The sequence below is a fragment of the Elephas maximus genome, chromosome 5 (assembly GCF_024166365.1).
Source record: "Elephas maximus indicus isolate mEleMax1 chromosome 5, mEleMax1 primary haplotype, whole genome shotgun sequence".
NCBI classification, from domain to species: Eukaryota; Metazoa; Chordata; class Mammalia; order Proboscidea; family Elephantidae; genus Elephas; species Elephas maximus.
Genome location: NC_064823.1, coordinates 85,424,204 through 85,448,306, shown reverse-complemented (window position 1 = coordinate 85,448,306; position 24,103 = coordinate 85,424,204). Strand labels below are relative to the sequence as shown.

The window sequence follows — 24,103 nt, the reverse complement described above, 5'->3', positions numbered from 1 at the left end:
ACATTTAGCTCGTTGTCTCCTCCACATGTAAAAAGTTTTGCAAAATAAAGCTTAAAGTCAAATAGTATAACTATTTTCAAATGCAACCACGACACTAGTCTGACAACAAAAGGCAACTCTTAGCCATGTCAATAAATTCCATTTAAAAAGTTTTAAAATAAGATTAATAATGTATGTATAATTTAGATGCTTCTAGAAAACACAAATATTTTTTAAATTTTAAGATAAGCTTGAAAAAATGTTTTAATGTAAAACATTTTAAAAGAAATCATAAATAATAAATATATCAGATACAATAATGTTCTAGAATAAAATAATACCTCTAAAATATACGCTTGTATTATAAATGGTAAACCACATTGCATGATTTATAAATGTAGACTTCTATTCCTACCTTCACTTTATACAAAAGCATTTAACTGATGGGAGAGTTGCTTTCATCATACCTTAAAATTGCATTGAATTATTAAGCCTTGTCAAAGATTCCTACCTCTGTAGTGGAAGTCTTTGGACATGTCTATGGGAGCCCGTTCTACTGCTGACCTCTTGTAGACAACATGAATCCTTCCTTTTTCTTCCTCCATCTGCTTACCTCTTTCCAAGGGTTCAATGAAATACTCATCATTATCACTCTTTATCATTCCAGCCTAGAGGAAGCATAAATTGTGTTAATTTAAAAGAAATATCTATCATATTCAGCTCCCAAGTAATCTGTAATCTTTTTAAATAGCAAGAATACAATTTTTAAAAACTAAGTCTCTTTCTTTCTGCATTTGCCTATTCATTTAAACTGGTTAAGCTATTATAGCATAGTATACTAACATATATAAGGGAGAAATCCATGTTAGATGAGAACAAAAAAATTCACATATGGTATGCATAAAAAGTATAAATAGGATAAAAATTTTTAAAAATCATACAATATATACCTTCCATCAGACTGGGAAAAAAATGTATTTGTGTATTCTACTTAGTATTTTATCTCTAAAAGAAATCATATGGGACACATAAACTCAACACCCACCATTATGGAGCTGCTGTCCACGCATGTTAACTAATACTTAAACTAATTTACATGTTTTTCCCATACCACTATAGAATGAGTTATATGTCGTAATCAGTACATAAAGCATTTCTGTCTTTAAACAGCTTCTTCTAAGTTTCAGTGCAAATTACACAGTTCTAATAATTACCAATTTGAAGTACTTTGACATATCGTAATGCAACTTCATGAACTTACACATTTTTATTTTCACATTTTTATCCGTCCATGCGGAAAAGATTATCTTTATGTTCAAGTCATTTCACCTATGTGAATTTTATTGTCTTTTATATCTGTTTCATCTTTTGTTTATTCAGAAAAGACCAGGACTATATGTAGTACAAAAACATTTCAAGATCTATCCTGAAGTACAACACTATCACTGATAGGATAATACCCATATGTCCACAAGAAGGACCAGTTAATATGAGTATCCATCCAACCCAGGCAAATTTATGCACTAACCACTAATGTCTACCAACTTTTGCAGTCTAAAATTGATCAACATGCAATCAAGATCCACAGATAATTACTGGTGATTGGAAAGAGAAAGTCAGAAACAAAGAAGGATCGTTGTTGGAAAATATGGCCTTGGTGACAGAAATGCTGCCAGAGATCACATGACTGAATTTTGCAAGACCAACAACTTATTCATTGGAAATACCTTTTTTCAACAACATAAATAATGACTACCCACATGGACCTTGCTGGACGGAATACATACGTATCAAATCGACTTCATCTGTGAAGAAGAGACAGTAGAGAAGCTCAATATCTTCACTCAGAACAAAGCCACGAGCTGACTGTGGAAAAATCAATTGCTCCTTTGCAAGTTGAAGTTGAAGCTGAAGAAAATTAAAACAAGCCTACGAGAACCAAAGTACAACCTTCTGTATATCCTACCTGAATTTAGAAACCATCTCAAGAATAGATTTAACACACTGAACACTCATGACCAAAGACCAGACAAGTTGTGGGATGACATCAAGAACATCATACATAAAGAAAGCAAAAGGTCATTAAAAAGATGGGAAAGAAAGAAAACACCAAAATGGATGTCAGAAGAGACTGTGAAACTTGCTCTTGAAAGTAGAGTAGCTAAAGCAATGGGAAGAAATGAAGTAAAAAAGCTGAACAGAAGATTTCAAAGGGCGACTCGAGAAGACAAAGTAAATTACTATTATGAAATGTGCAAAGACCTTACTTAAGTTACAAAACTAAAAGGTAAGAACATGCTTGGCATTTCTGAAGCTGAAAAAATTGAAGCCTCAAGTTGCAGTATTGAAGGATTCTATGGGGAAAACATTAAATGATGCAGGAAGCATTCAAAGAAGATGGAAGGAATACAAAGTCCCTGTACCAAACAGAATTAGTCAGTGTTCAACCATTTCACGAGGTAACATGATTAAGAGCTGATAGTAGTGAAGTAAGAATTCTAAGCTGTACTGAAGGCACTGGTGAAAAACAAGGCTCCAGGAATTGATGAAATACCAACTGAGATGCTTCAACAAGTGGATGCAAAGCTGGAAGCGCTCATTTGACTATGACAAGAAATATGGAAAAGAGCTACCTGGCCAACTGACTGGAAGAGATCATATTTATGCCCATTTCAAAGAAGGGTGAACCAATGGAATGTGGCAATGTTCAAACAATATTACTAATATCACATGCAAGTATAATTTTGCTGAAGATAATTCAAAAAAGGTTGCTATAGCACATCAACAGGGAACTGTTAGAAATTCAACTTCAATTCAGAAGAGGATGCGGAATAAGCGGTATCACTGCTGATGTCAGATGGATCTTGGCTGAAAGCAGAGAATACCAGAAAGATGTTAACCTGTGTTTTAACATTTGACTGTGTGTATCATAACAAATTATAGAGAACATTAAGGCAAATGGGAATTACAGAACACTTAACTGTGCTCATGCAGAATTTCTACACAGATCAAGAAGTAGTCATTGGAACACAACAAAGGGATACTGTGTGGTTTAAAACTGGAAAAGGTGTGCATCAGGAGCATATCCTTTCACCATATTTATTTAATCTGTATGCTCAGCAAATAATCCGAGAAGCCAGTCTATGAGAAAAAGAGCATGGCATCAGAATTAGAAGAAGACTAATTTACAACCCGTGATATGCAGATGACATAACCTTGCTTGCTGAAAGTGAAGAGAACTTGAAGCACTTACTGATGAAGATCAAAGACTGCAGCCTTCACTATGAATTGTACTTCCAAATAAAGAAAACAAAAATCCTCACCACTGGACCAGTAAGAACATCATGACAAATGGAGAAAATATTGAAGTTGTCACGGATTTAATTTTACTTGGATCCACAATCAACACCCATGAAAACAGCAGTCAAAAAAATCTTATGATGTATTGAATAGGGAAAATCTGCTGCAAAAGACCTATTGTAAAAAACATTGCTTTGCTAAAAAGCAAAGATGTCGCTTTGAGGACTAAGGTGCTCCTGGCCCAAGCTGTGCATTTTCAGTAGCCTTATATGCACGTGAAAGCTGGAAAATGAGTAAGGAAGACTTAAGAAGAATTGATGCATTTGAATTGTGGTGCTGGCAAAGAATACTGAGTATACCATGAGCTGCCAGAAGAACAAATAAATATGTCTTGTATGAAGTACAGCCAGAACGCTCCTTAGAAGCAAGGATGGTGAGACTTCGTCTCTCTTATGTTGGACATGTTATCAGGAGGTACCAATCCCTGAAGAAAGACATCATGTTTGGTAAAGTAGAGGGTCAGTAAAAAAGAGGAAGACCATCAAGGAGATAGGCTGACACAGTGACTGCAACAGTGGGCTCAAACATATCAACAGTTGTGAAGGTAGCACAGGACAGTACAGTGTTTCATTCTGTTGTATGTACGGTCACTATGAGTTAAAACTGAACTGACAGCACTGAACAACAACAACATAGATCTCCACATACCATTTCTGCACTCATCTTGATGATGTATGCATACAAATAACCCTTGAAACTATGGGACCATTTGTGTTTTCCAAGGGAAACATCACAATAGCTCTTTTACATAATTAGTCCTAACCCTGTTGAACAAACTTCTAGCCTTCACTTAAATGAATACTGAGCTAGTGGACATTCAACAGTAATGCAGATCTTCCAGGCACACACTCTAATGTCTGGAGTTTTTTTGCTCATCTGGTCAATTACTTTTTCCCTGCTCTACTGAGAAATACACAGTGATTTTCACAAGCAATCTGATTATATATTCAATTTTCAGGGCTGTTTCTAATGGATTCATATCCTCTACAATTTCCGATGCTTTTTCTCACAACTTTCAATTTTTATCTCTTCAGAATTTTTGTCATAGTTTTACATCTCTTCTTACCAGCAATTTCAAATGTAACTTCTTTTGTCCTTCCTGGGCACAAATGGGTTAAAAATGTTCATAAAACACATGTAAGCTAAGCACAAACACAGTAAACATATAACATTAACAAACATCACCATGCCCATGGTTAAAATAGCCAACCTCATCACTGCCAACACCACCTGCTGACGAGTAGAAAAAAAATATATATATATTTTTTTTTTACAGGCATTATCTTGGAAACTAGGTCTGTTGATATATATATATTTAAGTTTATAACTTGAATGTCATCATTATGGGAGCTTGTGTATTCATCTTTATTCCGGACTTTTCCCAAAATTCATTCAGTTGCCATGTTCCACAAAGTCTCTTACACCCTTTTCCTCTCTTTCTATTTCCACTGTCACTTCCTTAGTTACATACCTCATGATTGCTCATTTGGATTATAGAAACTATCTCCTATCTTAAGACTTTCCATAAATCATAATGATTCTCCCAGATGGGTGGTTAACTGTGGATGAAATTAGTGGCCACTGAAGCAGTCAGCAACTCTGAGCAGTGGCAGTGGCTACTGGGGTCACTTGAAAGTGATGAGATAACACTGAGGATTAGCTCGCGTGCCTTTTAAAAACTGTTCAACTTACCATCTATTATAAACATTGGAATCCCAGGCTCATAATGGTACTTTCCCCACTACACCACAGGTCAAACAAGATTTAACATAACTAAACATTTCCCTCAGAAGACAATGAAAATTTAAGCCAAGATGAGGCAATATCAATGGCAAGGCAAGAATTTGGTCACATGATCTCCAAAAGCTCCATGAGCAAGAAATCTGAGAGCCAACCCTTCTACTAATTTAAACAAAGTTTAATGAATAAAGTACTTTATACAAGGCATTGTATTAGACACTACATAAATAAAAATTCTAAAAGACATACTTCATTTATCCTCCAGTTGATTCCAACCAGTCAAATAAATAAAATACGTGCCTAAAGATACTAGTAAGACATGCTATGGAAAGTTCAAATAGTACGTGATATGGCAGCTGACAGTCAAATCAAGTCAGATATTTTTTTACCACAATTTCCTACACATAGCAAACCATCAATACAACTTCTGATTCCACATCCAAAAGTCTCTAACATCTCTTTCAACTGAAATCTCCCTAGTCCACATCGTAATAAACCTTCACTTTGACCAGTGCTGTTCATACCACCTCACATCTTTACACAGCACAGAAGCCAGTCTTGCCCTTTCAAACTAGCGTATTCATCTGGGCAAACCAGGATGTGGTAACAAATGGACTGAACATGTAATGTTCAGCATAACATAAAACCCCAGACAGTTCTAGGAGGGAGCTCTGTTCCACACAGCCATGTAGGGACCCAGGCTGGTAGCTGATCTGCCATTTCAAAAATTGGCTTTCAAGGTCACCCAGTTACTAAGAAAGGAAAAACAGCATGAGGAAGCCTATGTGGGAAATTTTTATGAGCCAGCCCTAGTCATGGTATTCACCACTTCCACTTACTTCCATGGGTGGGAAGCTATCACATGGCTCACAGCCAATGGCAGAAGGCTGGGAGACGTAATTTGGCTGTATGCCAGATTTTGATTAACAGATGATATTCCCAGTCTCAAACAAATGAGATCATGTTACTCCTTTGCTTAAAACTCTTCAACTACTTCCCATTGTACTTCCCTTATAGCCCATACTCCTTACTCAGGCCTTCAAGCCCTGCATCATCTGGCCCTGCCTACCAAGCTCAGGTGGTACCATTCTCAAAAACTCAAGATACTCCAGCCTCAGGTGGCACAGTGGTTCAACAGCCTGGCTGCTAACCAAAAGGTCAGCAGTTTGAAACCACCAGCAGCTCCTTGGAAACTCTATGAGGCAGTTCTACTCTGTACTATGTGGTCACTATGAGTCAGAAACTACTCGATGGCAATGGATTTTTTTTTTTTTTTTTTACTTTATTTATTCTTTTTACAGCTTCAGGCCTTTAAACCTGTGTTTCATTTTATTTACAAGACCCCACTCCCACACCATGCCACACTTTCCTTAGCTGACTACTTTTCATTCTTTATCTCAGCTTGAACATTAACCAGTTCATGTCAAGTCTATTACGACTCATGGTGATCCTATGTGTTTCAGAGTAGAACTGCTCCATACAGTTTTCAAGGCTGTGATCTTTTAAGAAATAGATTGCCGAGAGGTGGGGCCAAGATGGTAGAATAGACAGATGCTTCCGGCGAGCCCTCTTACAACAAAGACCCCAAAAAAACACAAGTGAAATGAGAATATTTATGATAAGCTAGGAGCCCTGAACATCAAAGGCAAAGTTAGAATATGAACTGAGCGGCAGGGGGAGGAAGAGACAGTTCAGAAGCAGAGAGTTACCGGACCTGAATCTCCACGAGCCCTCAGGCACCATTCCAGGGAGCTGCTGCAGTGGGCTGATACTAGCTTTTGGCCACTGTTTCCTCAGGGAGAAGCGGCCAGCCACACAGCCTACTCACATCTCTGGAACCAGAGAAGAACGGCGCGCTTGGCAAAAGCTAAGTACTTGCATATATTTTACTGCATCCCCTGCCGAAGATAGGCCCTGGTGAACGCCTAGAGCCATTCTCCCAGCCTTGGAGAAGGAATAAATTCACAACTGGGGGAAAAGATAATTTGCCATCTCCACTAACCAGGGGAGCTGAGCATAGAAGCGGCTCCTTTCCAAGCATAACCTGTCCATGGACTTTGAGTACCTTTCCCTACTGCATGGACCTAAAAAAAAAAAAAAAAAAAAAAACTAGTGCCATCGAGTCGTATGTGAGCCTATTTCCTGTGTTCCTTGTCTCTTCAGCTTCTGTTTCCTTGTTCCTTAGCCTCTTAACCCCTCGGGCTTCACCGCCCATAACTGCCCTGCTGGGCCAAGTGTTCCAAAGCTGATAAGTGCCTGAAGGCTCCCCACTCCGCCTGGAAGCCTCCTGTGCAAACGCACTCAGCTGTCTCACTGCGTGAGTCAGCTCTAGAGCTGTGTCCTGCTGGTCTCCTGCTTCAGCTACTGCCGTTTCTTCACCGCTGCCGCTTCTCTGCTGCTTCCTCTTACCGTCTGCACTGTCTCAAGTGTAACAGCTTTCCTAACTTCTTTCTGAGTCCTCACCAAAATTGTCTTTGATGTCCATAATTCCTCCAACAGTCTCTTCAAGACTTTTAGGCTTTTACTATTAGGCACTTTAAAACTTTTCCTGCTTCTATCCACTTAGTTGAAAACAGCTTCCACATTTTAGGTATCTGTTAAAGCAGCACCCCACTCCCAGTACCAAATTCTGTCTTAGTTATCTAGGGCTGCTATAGCAGAAATACCACAAGCGGGTAGCTTTTACAAGAGAAATTTACCCTCTCACAGTCTAGGAGGATAGAAGTCCAAACTCAGGAGAAGGCTTTCTCTGTCAGCTCTGGGGGAAGGTCCTTGTCATCAATCTTCCCCTGTCCTAGTAGCTTCTCAGTGCAGGGACCTCGAGTCCAAAGGACACCCTCCCCTCCTGGTTTTACATTCTTGGTGGTAGGAGGTCCCCTTGTCTTTCTGCTCACTTCTTTCTTTTACATCTCAAAATAGATTGACTTAAGATACAGCCTAATCTTGTAGGTTGAATCCGGCCTCATTAACATCATAGAGGTAGGATTTACAACAAATAGAAAAATCACATCAGATGACAATATGATAGGCAATCACACAATACTGGGAATCATGGCCTAGCCAAGTTTCCACATATTTTTAGGGGATACCATTCAATCCATAACACTGTTGATAAAAATGTACAGGAAAAATTTATAAAGAGATTAGAGAAAATACCAACAGAGAATCTTATAAAATTCTCACAGCACCTTAGGAAATTCAAAAAATACAAACTGTGGACCATAATCTACAATGGCTTACATGGCCTAACTCTGTCCATTTTTTTTTTTTTTCCTGGCTTTTCCTTCTAATACTTTACACCTTGCTCTCTCTGCACTAGCCACCACATGGACCCTCGTCCTCCCAGCACTACCTCCACCTACCTAAACTACTTCCCCCTTCTCTCTCTATTCCTGCCTTTTTTTTTTTTCATCAGTGCATCACCTAGATGATTGCGCATTACCCTTTTGGAACATAAGCTTTATGCGGGCATGGACTTTGTCTTATTCATTGCTATATACAAGGACCTCAAAAGTCCCCTAGCTCAAAGTAGGTGCCTAATATTTGAAGGAAAGTGGGAAAGGAAATTAATGTAAGCAATGGACAAGTGAAAATAAAACATCTTAGAAGGAAACCAAAAAGGAATGGCAAAAAAAGAGGTGGGAGAAAACCAGAGAATAGTGTCATGGGCATGAAAACAGGAGTTTTAGCAAAGTATGTAAAGGCAAATGCAGTGAAAAAGACATAAGGAATGAAGACTGTGAGAAGAAAATTAAATGAACAGAAGCATTTAATTAGAGGAGTGGGGGCTGAAGAGATATTACAGAGTTAAGGAAAGAATAGGTGGTAAAACCGCATATATTCAAGATCCTTGAATATCTGTAACCATTATAGATAGATTCCTCTGCTGTTCTTCTCACCACTCTATATTAATTTTTCTCCCTCAGTAGCTACCAAAAATAGAGTGGCTATATAAGAAATACCTGTGTTTTCAGGCAAGACCCTCCATGCATAAGTAATAGGGGGAAAAAATCAATTTTACCCAGTAGCTAAGACATTCATTTAGCTAGTCACACATAAGATGAATGTTTTTGGAAGCTCAAAGACCATGCGTTGTCACACTACAATACTAAATAAATCACACTCCACTCTCAGATCTCCAGTTTCATTTTACAGGACACATTTATCACCTACTACTGTAGAGTGACTTACAGGAATAAAACCCAATATATACAAAATTAAAACTCTCAGACCATGGCATCTAAACATGAGTAGCATTTATAATCTACAACTTTCAAATTAGAAATCAGAGATTTTAGAAATGCCACATGGAAGATTACACATGTTCCTAAGGGACTCTGTTTACACAGATGCAATAATCTTTAACGGAAATTGAATGTTATTTAATTGATGTATGATACTGAGATAATATAAAATAAATTTCTCATTATGACACAAAGCCCTCCACACTGACCATTCTATAATCCCATGCAACCGTACAGGAAATCACTGTATTTCTTAAACAGTTTTCTAAAACTTAACACAGTTCAATTTTTTTAATTATTTATTATGCTTAGTATAGCATTAAACACATTGTATTAAACATATTTTATTATGTTTTGATTAAGTCCTCACATAGGCCTCTTGACAGCATTTTGGAGGAGATATTTATAAAATAATGATCTATGCTAAAAATACAGCTACATAATTCTCCCTTCATCAGGTCAACTCTTCAAGCTACATCATTCAACTTGAACACTGCCAAGAATCCTGAATTCAGCCAAACAGCCTCTGAGCATGGAAAGAGCTATCACAAAGGCCACCCTCCTTACTCACTAGGAGGGGTCCTCACAGTCATATTTGACACTCAATTCTAACAAACTAGGTTAGATGGTTTCTGAATCCTCATCAGAGCGTAAACAGCAAATGAGAATCAGCGGTGTGCGGAGCAGGGCGATTCAGGTGAGATGATGTCTACAGATGATCTTTGTAAACTACAAAGCCCAAAGACAAATGTAAAACATGAGTCTTTATATGTCAATAATAACAAACATCAGTCACAAGTAAAAAACTAAATTGTGTCTCACTTGATTTATTTAACATAAAGATCAGTATAAAAGCCATTTTTGAAAAATCTTCATCAAAAAATACTTATATTTACTTGAAAATTCTGTGCTGGGTATCCCAAAAAACAAACCATGGAAATATTCCATTTTCATTGGTGACACCTAAATGCTGTTTTTCTGTGGTATTTCTGAAATCTGTGAAGGAAGGACAGTCGTCAGGTAGCCCTTTTTGAAACACCATGAAATATGTGCCAAATATGTCATTACAATATGTCACTACAGCTGAAGCTAATTAAATATCCATCATTCTTTGTTAAATTGGATACCATCTTATACTAGGTCCTAACATAAGAAGGAGCCCTGGTGCTGAAGAGGTTAAGTGATTGGCTGCTAACCAAAAGGTTGGCAGCTCAAATCCACCAACAGCTCCTTGGAAACCCTACGCAGCAGTTCTACTCTGTCCTATAGGTTTGCTATGAGCAGAAATCAACTCGAAGGCAGCGGATTTGGTTTTGGTTTGACTTAAGAAAGGAGACCCTGGGTGGTACAAATGATTAAGTGCTATTAACCTAACAGTTGGCTGTTCTAACCTACCCAGAGGGGCCTCAGAAGAAAAGCCTGGCAACCTGCTTCTGAAAGGCCACAGCCTTGAAAATCCTATGGAATACAGTTCTACTCTGCAACGTGAGTTTGCTGTGAGTCAGAATCAACTTGATGGCGACTGGTATGGTATCGGATAACGGTAATAAGTTTCACATGTCTAGAAGACAGAGAAATTTTTATACTGTTCTATGTGTGAGAGAGAGAATAAATGTAAGTATAATATTCAAGAAAGACTATCATTATACCTTAGTGTACATCAATCTGTCTCCACTAACTAGGGAACACATCTTGTAAATTATCGCTTCACTGTACGGCTTCTGCAAACATTTATTCTGCCAATGTACCATGAAAGCATGCTGCCTGTTTCTTATTTTATCATCACAATGGAGAGATACTATCATATGAAGGTGACTTCCAAATCTTTCCTGAATTTCTAAGTTATTTCAGTGGTATCCCCAAAATTTCTGCAGAGCAGGTGATGGGGAAGGCAACATGGCTGAGAAGGGCTGGAAGGTAGTATGAGGGAGTACTGATTTGAAGCTGCATTTGCAAACCAAAGACACTATTTCTTTATTTAAATTGAAGAAGCTTAAATATTTGGGGTTCATTTCGGTAGACTTTATGAAGATTAAGGAGAAGTTGAAGGAACCCTGATGGCTCAGTGGTTAAGCACTCGGCTGCTAACCGAAAGGTCAGCTGTTTAAATCCACTAGCTGTTCTGTGGGAGAAAGATGCAGCAGTCTCCTTCCATACAGATTACAGCCTTAGAAATCCTATGAGGCAGTTCTACTCTGTTCTATAGGGTCACTATGAGTCAGAATCTACTCGATGGCGACAGGTATGGCATGGTATGGTATGTCTTGTCCACCTATATTTTCTATGATAGTTATTACTGTCAACTTTTTATTATAATTATTTATGTTAACTGTGTTAACCAAAAAACCAAACCCACTGCCGTCGAGTCCAACTCATAGCAACCCTATAGGACAGAGGAGAACTGCCCCATAGAATTTCCAAGGAGCACCTAGCAGATTCGAACTGCCGACCTCTTAGTTAGCAGCCATAGCACTTAATCACTACACCACTGGGGTTTCCTTAACTGTGTTAGTGCCTAGAAATTAAGAGATGTTGAATAAGATGTCAGCTGAACCAAATATAAATTAATTAAATGCCAGATTTCTATTTGGGTTCAGCTTGCCTTTTATTCAACAGTGATCTTTCTGGATCATTTCTGAATCTCGACAGAATCTAACATACATAACCCCCTGTAAATTAATAACACAAAGTATTTTCTGTGGAGTCCCCTCTATGAAGGGGCTGGATAGGCCCTTCAGTCAGATGATTATTATAGTTGGTATTCAAAATGTTCAAAAAAATAATTTTATCATCTCGACCCACAATTCAATTAACTGCTAAGTCAAATGGATTTAACCTTCATCAGCAATGTTAGTCATCACAATTTCACTTCCTTAATTAGATAGCATAGCCTCCAATCCTCTGCTGCCTGATTCTTATTAAAATCTAGGCTGCAAGAAATAAAACTCTAGGATGATTTCCTGAAAGCAAAAGGATTTGCAATCTATCTAGTCTAATTACTCTAATTTTTTCCTAATTTCCACTACCACCTCCTGCCCCCATTATGCTAGGCCAAGGTTATTCGGGCCCCTCATTGAATTGCTTTCATTCTACTACAAGAAAGTGTTAAAATATCGGTCTAGGAGGATCATTACACAAAATAAAAACCCTAGGAAACCCATTACTAAAATAACAGTATGTTTCTTGAAGACCTCGCTCAATATCACACACTGTTTACTATATGAGAATCCAGAGAATAAAGCACCTCAGATTTTAGTACCAAGAACAGTTTTCCTTCTCCTGAGAAACTGGTTCATTTTTACGTCACGGAATACTGGCTATTATGTTACTAATAAGTATCTGCTAGAAAATCCAAAGTCAAATTATATCCTATCTTTGAATCTTTGGATATTGACCTTTCCTTTGACATCACTTTTCCTTTCTTATTTTCCCTTCCTGATGACTTAATCAGTTTCCAATATCTTACTGTTTGAATGCATATAAACTGCCACATATCCATTATCATGCTGAAAGGAGGAGAGAATTGCCTAATGAAAGTACAAGTCCTATACCTCCAACTAAAACTAAAACAACGTTATGGTTTAAGTAATCTAAATCAAAAAAGCATTTTGTTCTAGAAATGTATAAATCATAGGTCAAGTGTATTACAAATATTTAACAGTATCCAATAGTTCACAAATACATGGGTGTTCCTCAAAATGTTGAAGATGCATCAATTACCATTTCTTTGTAAAATCTGATAGTTCATGCCCAAAAGCTTGCTTTAAAAAAAATCTTAATGATGCACAGCGTACAAAAGTCACCTAAACATAAAATACATAAAATGCATTTATTTTGAATTAGTGTTTGATTCTATGTCACTAGATAATTCCAGGTATATTAATAAATACACAGAAAAAAACGACAATACAGACCCAAGCTACAACCTCACTCATCTTAGAAGAAGGTATATCTGGACTAAAGCAGCAGGTTACTTTTACTCCTTCTCATTCCTTTTTCAAACTAAAGCAAATCAAATGAACAGTAACAGTAATAACTGAATCAAAATGGCCATACACTCCACTTCTTCATAGTTTGATTTTTCCTAAAAATTAAGGTTATCTGGGAAAAGGATCAGCCCTTGTATTAATTTTATATTGCTGCTGTAACAAATTACCACAAATTTGGTGGCTTCCTGTTGCTGTCAAGTCGATTCCAACTAATAGCAACCCTATAGGACAGAGTAGAACTGCCCCCATAGAGTTTCCAAGGAGCACCTGGTGGATTCAAACTGCCACCCTTTTGGTTAGCAGATGTAGTTCTTAATCACTACACCACCAGGTTTTCCTTTGGTGGCTTAGGCAACACAAATGTATTATCTAGCAGCTCCGTGAAGTCAGAAGTCTGATTGGGCTAAAATCAAGATGTCATCAAGGCTTCATTCCTTTCTGGAGGCCCTAGGGTGAAATCCATTTCCTTATGTTTTCCAGCTTCTAGAGGCAGCCCAAATTCCTTGGTTCTGGACTTCCCAAAACCAACAATAGCAGATTGAGTCTATCTCACAATGCATCACTGATCTCTTTTTCTCCCTCCCTCTTCTAGTTTTAAGGACCCTTGTGATTACACTGTGTCCACCCAGATAATTTAAACTGATCTTTCCATCATGTCAGTTAGCTAGCACTCTCTATTTCATCTGTAACTTTAATTCTCCCTTGCCATGTAACATAACATAGTCACAGATTTGGGGGATTAGGACATGGACATCTTTGGGGGGTCATTATTCTACCTACCATAATCTTCTTCCCTTCCTAAGACCAGAAATTCCACAGTATATTGATGTAAGTGTAAATCATTAAAACACTATGCAGCACTGAAAATTAATGCAAAGATATTCTGACAGTACTAAATTTTTATAATGAATTTGCAAAAATATAGTTGAAATAAGTCAATATTCTACCTTGGCTGTGTAACTTTCAAAATAAAAGGCAGGGAAGATGCTTTGCAACATAGATGGAGAAAAAAATAACACCTTTACCACTAAAATGGAATATAATGAGACTCCATAATATCCAGAAAAATTATTCTATGGATTAATACAAGTGGTAGAAATGAAACATAGCAATCAAAATGTATACTATAAAACACAGAAAGCAATATATATTTCCCAAAAGAGAACTTTCTACAATTTCCAACATTCCTAACTCTAATAATCTCTTCAATTTCTCTTCTTACCATCCTTTACCCTTCCCTATGATTTCTATGACAACCATGAATTGGAAAATGGAGGCCTATGTGAGCAAACAAATGATCAAACAAAACCTGCACATGCATGAACCTTGACAACATTATGCTGAATGAAATAAGTCAGTCACAAAAGGACAAACATTGTATGATCCCACTTATATGAAATATCTAGAATAGGCAAGTATATAGAGACCAAAGTTTATTAGTGGTTACCAGGAGAGGATAGGAAGGAGGGGAAAAAGGAGGCTCATTCCTTAGGGGGTACTAAGTTTCTGTTAAGAGCAATGGAAAAATTTGGAAATGGATGGCTGAACAACATGATTGACATAATTAATGTTCACTGAATTGTACATGTGAAGAATGTTCAAAAGACATGTTTTGTCACATATATATTTACCACAATTCTAAAAAATGTAAAAAAAAAAAAAAAAAGGATCAGTTGTGTAAAAAAACTACACCAATACCTCTGCTTCACATGCCAAGTTCTAAAGTACCCATGGATGTGGAAAATCCCATTTGACTCTTAAAGTCCTCATTAACAAGTCCTCAAAAGTTTTACTGGCATTTGAGGCAAAGCAATGGACCATCCCAGTGCAGATGTCCGTGATCACCCACTGTGGCATCTCTCATCTTCCACCACAATGGTCATTTTGACTATTTCCAAAGGCTCATCTAATCCTACTCACCACCTATGCCCACTCCCCACTTCCTCACCCTCCTAGAACTCAATGGGTTCTACAATCACTCTTCACAATTCCAATATAACTGAAAACAGACTAAGCTTAAAGTTTCAAGAAATTCTCATTTGCAATGAAAAAGTGAGGTCTGAGAAAGGCCACCACATCTCCCTGTTGGGTGTCAAAGGCTTCTTTCCACATCTCTGTTGCTGACAACCCACTGCAGTAATGTCCCTTATATTACTACACTGAGCTCAAAGCTCCAAGGTAAGCTTCTCTGCACCTGCCAGTTAAGATAAAGAGGAATAGAGTTAAGGCAGGGCATACTTCAGACACTGTTCTCTGCTACATTTTACCAAGAGGCACTGGGGGTAGAATTGGGGTAAAGAAAATCAATCTGAAGTCCAAAACTAAAAAATATAATAAAGGGGAAAAATGAAAAGGAAAGGAAAGAAAAAGCATTAAAAAACAACAACAAAAAAGTCCAACTTCAGAGGGTCAGCAAAATGAATGCCAAAGGAGCACAGTGAGGGGCAGAGAGACAAAACGTGAACTGCTGAGGGGTCTCTGTGCATCCGGCTGTAGAGGAAAAACCCACTTTATATTAGGAAGTGGCCTTTCTCCACTTCCTAATATATAAATATAAATATAGATGTACGTGAACAGTCATAATAAATTTTTGCTGAAATGTATTTAAAAAAGGTAAAATATCAAAAAATGTTAAGACACAGCAAATAGAGTAGAATTATTTTTTTTTCTTTTAGAGAGGGAAATAGAGAATTGAAAAACCAAAAATCATGCAATACTCTTAAGTGCCTTTTGCAATTTAAGTTAGTTTATTTATTGAACAACCTGAAAAGAAATTATGTGTAAATTTCCTCACCCATAGCTTTCGTGTTTGGTGCAAATAGAGGAGGAATGGATTGGGATACAAGAAGTAAAGAAGAAGAAGAAGGGGATGAAGGGGATTGAATTCGGAGATGGGTTGGCGGAGGGGTTTCCCCACCCTGATTTTCAGAAAGTCTAAAATATTTGGTAAATGCTTTTCATAATTGTTTGACCTTATAGCATCTATAATGCTTAGTTCATTTAGAGAACACCTTATTTTTTGACATAAAAAGAACAAATTATCCTCTAGTATATCTGTTTTGATTTTTCACATTGGGTTTTTCATTTTAAGGCACTTTAAGCAGTAATTGACCTTGGTCATGATGAGGTTCATAAGGACATATATGACAATCTTTTAAGACTTAAATGATAAAAGCCTGTGGGATCAAAGACTGTAAACATTAACTTTATTGACATGGTCAATTCCTCAAACCAATAAATCCCTTCTGATGATGTGCTTGGGATTTCTTTTACAATCCTGCCACTATGATACGTAATTACAAGGCTTAAAGATAAAGTGAACCTAGCTTAGGTGACATAGGATCTGGGTTCTGGACATAGCTTTGCTCCTAGAAGTAGGATTTTTTAAAAGTTGCTTAAGCTTATTGGGGCTCAGTGTCATAATGTTGAAAAAGGCAAGCTTCTGACTAGATAATTTCTAAGTTTTTTTTTCCAATTCAATTATTCCATTATTTAAGTTATAGTCCAAATATTAGAGAATCTCCCAGGAAAGACATGAATTTGAAAAGATGCTCCCTGCCAACATCCCCAGACTCATTTATTCCCACAATAAATAACCTGAAATATGATTATAAGGCCAATATAATTAACTCCTTAAGAAAGTAGGTCGCAAACTTTAGTGTGCCAAAGAATTTAGGTCCCAACCTCAGAGACTTATCCATGTTTCAACTCCAGAGAGTCTGATTCAAAAAGACTGGGATGGGGATCAGAAATCTGCAAATTTAACAAGCACTTCAGATGCTGCAAATAGTAGTCTGGAAATTATAACTTAAAAAAAAAAAAAACCTACTTAAAAAATAATATGCCAGTCAAAATGAATTTCTGGGTGTTTATTCCCCTACTCTAAAACAATTTTTACAAAGATGACTACTTAAAGGAAACATGAATAAATGGAATCTGTGAATTGAACTTTGTGCAATAATTAAAACACATGAGTCATCTACTAAAGATATAATAAAATATTGTATACATTTCTCAGGTTTTTAAGAGTTTGCAGAATGGATCAAAGTGTCTTAAGTTAACAGTTATGAGAGAGAAATTAAAGACCATACTATTTTATTCAATAGAAAATAAATACCTACGAAGATTCAGCTATCACAGGAAGAGGAAAATTTTCAGAAATTTCAACAACTGAAAAATAGCTTAAGGGGAATGTAATTAATCCAAAAGAATTTACCTTTTGATCTCAGAAATTATTAAAATTTGTATTCTTATATATACCAAAGTATATGATCATTCCAAGTCTTCTCGAGTCAAGGAAATTAATGATTAAAAATTATTAAATTGAGGATTGTGCATTCTACTACAGTTTGATGATACATATAAAAGATACTGTCACTGCTCTCAAAAAGATAAGCTAGATAACATCAGCATTAATAGACAGAGTTAAAATTAGTGATGACAGGTGTAATTTAAACTATAGGCCTTCTGCTTGTAAACAGGAATTCAATTCACATCGGTTCAGCTCTTCCTTCAAGTTAGCAGTTGCCGTCAAGTCAACTCTGACTCACGGCAACTCCGTGTGTATCAAAGCAGAAGTGTGTTCCACAGGTTCTTCGATGGCCAAATCACCAGGCCTTTCTTCCAAGGCACCTCTGGGTGGACTCAAATTTCCAACCTTTCTGTTAGCTGAGTGTGTTAACCTTTTGTACCATCTATTTTCCTTCTCTCAGCGGGTGGATATGGGCAAGCCCACATCATGCTCAATGTCTCCTAGGGCAGTGTTTATTAATTAAATTTAAAAGTGTATACTAATCACCTGGGGATCTTATCACTATACAGATATGATTCAGTGCCCTGAGATTCCACATTTCTAATAAACTCCCAGGTGGTGCTGATGCTGCTAGTAGCAAGGCCTCAGGACACTTGCTACTCGTTGAGATTAACCTCATTGAGATTAACAGGGCATATTCCATGAATAAGGTGTAGGCTGATTTAGTAAACTGCATTTTCCAAAGATGACTACAACACATACTCCATCCACATGCTTTTCTCTGTGTGACCTTGCCACTCCCTCATCAAGAGGTAGAGTTTCATTTCTCTACCTTGAATATCGGCCAGCTTTAGTATCTTGCTGAAACCAAAAGAATATGGTGGAAGTTTCAATTCATGACTTCTAAGCCTACATTGAAGAAGCCTTCTAGTTTCTGCCTTGTTCTCTTGGAACACTCTCTCTCCCATATGCTGCCTCTCAGAACCCAGCTACTGTAATAAATTCAAACCATAAACAGAGGCCATTTGTAGGCACTCTGCTGACAGTCCAAGCTGAGGCACTAGCCCCGCAAATGAAGAAGGGTTCAGACAGACCCAACCCTCAGCCATTCATATCACTCCCTGCCTTTTGAGACTTCCCAGATGAAGGCCTAGACATTTTGAGGCAAAGACAATCATCCATGCTTGCCCTCTCTGAATTCCAAAGACACAAAATCCTTGAGCAAAATAAAACAGTTATTGTTTTACACCACTAAGTTTGGGGTATTTTGTTACTCAGCAACAGAAAACTGGAAGAACGGAGTTAGAGTTAGGGTGGAGAAAGGAAACCTAGTGCAAAAGGCAAATACTGAATCCTTACATGTTATTCTAATGGTTTAGATGAAGCTGTGTAGCTCAGACAGAAAAGGTCTGGTGATAAACTTCCAAAACTACTCCAAGAAAAGTCTGGCTACAACAGAAAGTGAATTCTGGGATGAGGCAAGAATTGTAACAGTAACTGAATGGGAACAACTGCAAAGAAACATTAAAGCCATCAGTGACAAATAGCAATGAATTAGATGGAAGGGGAAGTGGTAGTTCAATGGCAGGATTTTTGCCCTACATGCAGGAGACCCAGGTTTGATTCCTGGCCAAAACTTCTCAAGCACAGCCACCACCCATCTGTCAGTGGAGGCTTGAGTGTTGCTACGATGGGGAACAGGTTTTAGCGGAGCTTCCAGACTAAGACAGGCTAGAATGAAAGGCCTGGCGATCTCTTCCAAAAACCAGCCAATGAAAACCCTATGGGTCACAACATTCTGATCCACAACCAATCATGGGGACAGCATAGGACCGGGGAGAATTTTGTTCCTTTACGCATGGGGAATCCACAAGTTTGGGGCCGACTCAACCAGTAGCTAACAATGACAATGAAATGGAAACCTGAGAACAAGACTAGGAATTTAAAGATGAAACATGGTCTATTGGGATATGACTTTAAGATGTTTTTTGGTACCATCAGTGACAATTGTTTCATTACACTACCTAGAATATCAGTAGAGGAAATATAAACTAGAGAGAGAAAAGGACAAGTTGTATACAGAGAACTGGTAGAGACACAACTAGTCAGAAGATTCAGTGGCCATAAATACAAGTAGAAAGACAGAATAATGCTCCAATGGCAACAGTGGCTCAAGGAATTTGATGATACTTTCAGTGAACAAGTATTTGTTGAGTTCTTGGTATGAGTCATTACTGTCATGATGAACATGACAAAGCTTCCGTTCCATAAGGCTAAAAATGCTACTGAGAAGAAAAATAAATAGATAAATGAATTACATAAGTGACATAATTTCATAGAGTGATAATTACTGTGAAGAAACAAAAAGCAGGGTAAAGAGATAAATATTTAGGGGATGGAAGAGAGGGGAGATGTGTATGTACTAAAAATAATCAAGAAAAAGTAGTGATAAAAGAAAATGCTAGGAGTTATCATAGATGAAAAGGTTACCAAAAGATGAGAAGAAAGCCCAAGAGAGTCTGCTAACCACAATCCACTAGGTGTTCCGTCAGAAAGTTAAGTGTCATTCTTGATCCCTCTGTAGCAGAGGCTGCTGGAACTCACAAACAGGTGTTTTCTAGGGACACAAGTCCCTGAGTGATGCTAATGATTAACGCACTCAGCTGCTAACTGAAAGATGGCAGGTTCAAGACCACCCAGACAGCACCTTCCAAGAAAGGCCTGGTGATCTACTTCGAAAAAATCAGCCATTGAAAACCCTATGCAGCATAGTTCTACTTTGACACACATGGTGTCATCAGGAGTCGGAATCAACTTAAATACAATTGTATAGTTTTGTTTCCCTCCTAGGCACAGAGTAAAACTGCATTCCCCAATCTCGTCTTCAACTAAGTGTGTCCATATATGAGCCAATGGAATGTAGGTGGAAGTCACACATGCCACTTCCCAACCTGGTCCATAAAATGTTCCCACAGTATCCTTCATGTCAGGGTGGGAGAAGACAGAGGTTGGGTATTTATTCCCCTACTTCCCCTCCCCCCCAAATCACAGCTCTGACAGTGGCTGTGTCAGTTCCCCTCAGGTATCCTTTTCAAAGGCTCCAGCCATTCCCCTGCCTTACCCCTTAAGGCCTAGGGATGAGAAAAATTCCCCAGCTCTTGGTACCTCAGGATTCAATGTTGGTTCCCTTAACCCTGCCCACAGCTTGGTAAAGAGTCCCTTCATGAGACTCTCCTCAGGTAAACCCTTTAAAGAATGCCACTGCATGCTATCAGGACCCTGACAACTATATCACTTTCCTCATTAAAAGATTTACATACAGATTATAATGAACTAATAAAAATGATAGAACTTTAGAACTGAGAGTGATCATGGAAATCATCTTGAGCCCCTCCTCCTCATTTTATACTGATGGCACCAAGAGCCAAAAATGCAATTCATGGATAGCCTTTTACATTTTCTGTATCATCATTATATTTACTCCCGCCAGAGGAAATGCATATTTTATGTCAAACTTTTTATACACCCTACAATACATATTTATGCTATTTATGTTTTTTCAGAAGAAAAAACAAGATACAATTCTTAAAACGAATACTCAGAAAATAGTTCTCCACTGGAAGAGCGTCCACCTAGGCTGGAAAGCATAGATCATATATTTCTCAGTTCTCATTCTTTTAATGGAACTCAGCTCTGTTTATAGGGCTGCCAAAAGGCTGAACCAGCCCAACACAGTTTACAGTATTGAAAAATGCTTTTTCCCTGATGATCTTCTTATGATGGAAAAAACAAGCTTTAACCAAAGCTGACCGTGATCATTAATGCCAGCTCCTGATCAAAAGTCACACCCTGCCTGGAAGTCACATTAAGATGCCAAAGCATCTCTGCAGCTAGAAGCTCAATAGTGGCAAACGTCCATTATCAAACTTCAAAGAGAAAGACATTTTCTAGTTTCCTCTGTTTCCCCATAAAAATGCCCTTGCTCTGCAGCATCCATCTCATAGCGTGAGTTTCTTCTAATGCTCCTGTTCTGACATGCGTAATAGTTAATATGCACAATTCTAAGAAAAGAAGGCACATCTGCCCAAAAAAGCTCGGCCTTGCTTCAAATGAAGCCTTGGCCCTGGGAGTATCAAGCTAAAGCATTTATTGCTTTTAGTAGCTGCATTTGTTGATCTCATGTATATCAGACCCAGAGTCTCACACATTGCATTTAGTCTTCCTGAATCTTTCCTCCCACAACGCTGCTATGTGAAAATCAAAGGCCACACAAATATGATATCATTCTAAAAAAAAATTTACTAAAACTGTGTGTTGTTACTAAAATATGTCTCCGAATGTCATAAAGCCAAAAAACTCAATGCTGTCGAGTCGATTCCAACTCATAGTGACCCTATAGGACAGAGTAGAACTGCCCCATAGAGTTTCCAAGGAGCGCCTGGCGGATTTGAACTGCTGACTTGGTTAGCAGCTGTAGCTCTTAACCACTGCGCCACCAGGGTTTCCCCTAATGTCATAATATTGGTTAAACAGTATGTGTCTTAGTCACCTAGTGCCGCTGTAACAGAAATACCACAAGTGAATGGTTTTAACAAAGCCTATAGTCTAGCAGGCTACAAGTCCAAATTCAGGGCCTCAGCTCCAGGGGAAGGCTTCCTCTCTGTTTCGGCTCTGGAGGAAGCTCCTTGTCATCAATCTTCCCCTGGCTGAGAAGCTTCTCAGGCGCAGGGACTCCAGGTCCAAAGTGTTGCTTTCTTGGTGGTGTAAAGTCCTGAACTTTCTGCTCACTTCCCTTTCCTTTTATCTCTTGCGAGATAAAAGGTGGTGCAGGCCACACCCCAGGGAAACTCCCTTTACATTGGATCAGGGATGTGACCTGGGTAAGGGTGTTACATCCCACCCTAATCCTCTTTAACATAATCTAAATCTTGCCTCATTAAACACAGGCAGAGAGTAGGATTTACAACACACAGGGAAATCACATCAGATGACAAGAATCATACAGTACTGGGATCATGACCTAGCCAAGTTGACAGATATTTTGGGGGGGACACAATTTAATCCATGACAGTGAGCTATGGTGCAGTGGTTAAGAGCTTGGCTCCTAACAAAAAGGTAAGCCGTTTGAATACACCCGCCGCTCCTTAGAAAGCCTATGGGGCAGTTCTACAATGTCCTATAGGGTCACCATGAGTTGGAATTAACTCGATGGCAACGGGTTTTGATGTATAAATGATTTTCCAAATATTTATATTTGTTATTTCTTGTAAAATCTCTAAAGACCAGAGAAGTGTACTTTCTGTTGCGTATACCAGGTGACTAATGTTTTTGTCTTTTTTTAAATTGTAGGTGTGTTTCAGAGCTGTGAGTTGGGATTAGAAAATATTTGTTTTCAACAACAAAGCACTGTTTTTATAAAACAGCTGCCCTTTCTTGCTTGCTATTACTACCCAGCTCATTGATCAAATAAACCAGTAAGGTAGGGGAAATCCCATGAAAAAAGAAGCTATGAACTATTGGAGACCTCTCTCTTCTAGTGGCCACACTCCAGCCAACATTTAACAAGAAAACAAGGCTTCAGTTCTATAGTCTCAAGGTAGTAAATTTGACAACAAAACTGAGTGAGCTTGAAAGTGGATTCTTCCCAAATGAAGCCTCTTGATGAGAAACCAGCCTCCCCAACACCTTCACTGCAGCCTTGCGAGACTCCAAGCACTGGTCCCAGCTAACCTGTGCCTGGATTCCTGGCCAGGAAACTGTGAAATAATAAATGACTTTTTTTTAAGCTGATAAATCAGTGGTAATTTGTTACACAGTAATAGAAAATGACTATAGGCCCCAAAATCTGTTATTTCGGTAAAACCTCCCAGTGATTCTGGTGCATGTTAAAGTTTGAAAGCCATTGTACTACACACACCATGCCACCTGAAATCAAAATAACTCTAGCATGGACAGGTGAGAAGCCACACTAGTAATATTTAAACTGAAATTAACAATGGGTTGCCATGCTTTGAAACCTACTGTTGATGTTTTGGAACCCTGGTGGCACAGTGGTAAAGAGCTTGGTCAGCAGTTGGAATTCATCTGCCACTCCTTGGAAACCCTATGGGGCAGTTCGACTCTCCTATAGGGTCGCTATGGGTCAGAATCGACTTGACAGCAAAGAGTTTGGTTTTGCTTTGGTTGATGTTTTAGTGGATCGATAAGTAACATTCCTTTTTGCAGTTTAGGTTTGAAATAAATTACATATATCTAGGAATCAAGCAGCTTTATTACTGATAAAGTTGTAAAAGAGTAAGGTTTTAGGTCTGCTTTTTTTTAGTCAATTGGATTTGCTAATACTCTCTCTAATTTAGAGAAACTTAGTTATAGGCAGGGTTGGACAACCTCAGACTACCCCCATTACAGACCCTCCCTTGGGAAACCTGAGGCTTGGCAACAGAATGTCTCCTTTGAGCAGGTAGATTCCAAAGAGATACCCCAAATTCCTCCCTGGAGAATAAAGGAGAAGGAAGCAGAAAGCAGCAATGAGGGTAGAG

General features: G+C 38.2%; 1 protein-coding gene across 2 annotated transcripts in view; it reads right to left on the bottom strand.

The window, feature by feature from the left end:
* The window catches only part of ADAMTS3 (ADAM metallopeptidase with thrombospondin type 1 motif 3), a 308,238-nt gene that overhangs the window by 177,520 nt on the left and 106,615 nt on the right, over window positions 1–24,103 (bottom strand). For both annotated transcript variants that reach the window (XM_049886045.1, XM_049886046.1), the window contains exon 4: window positions 491–647. In XM_049886045.1, the coding sequence (XP_049742002.1) occupies window positions 491–647 (157 nt within the window). The remainder of the gene's footprint in view (window positions 1–490; window positions 648–24,103) is intronic.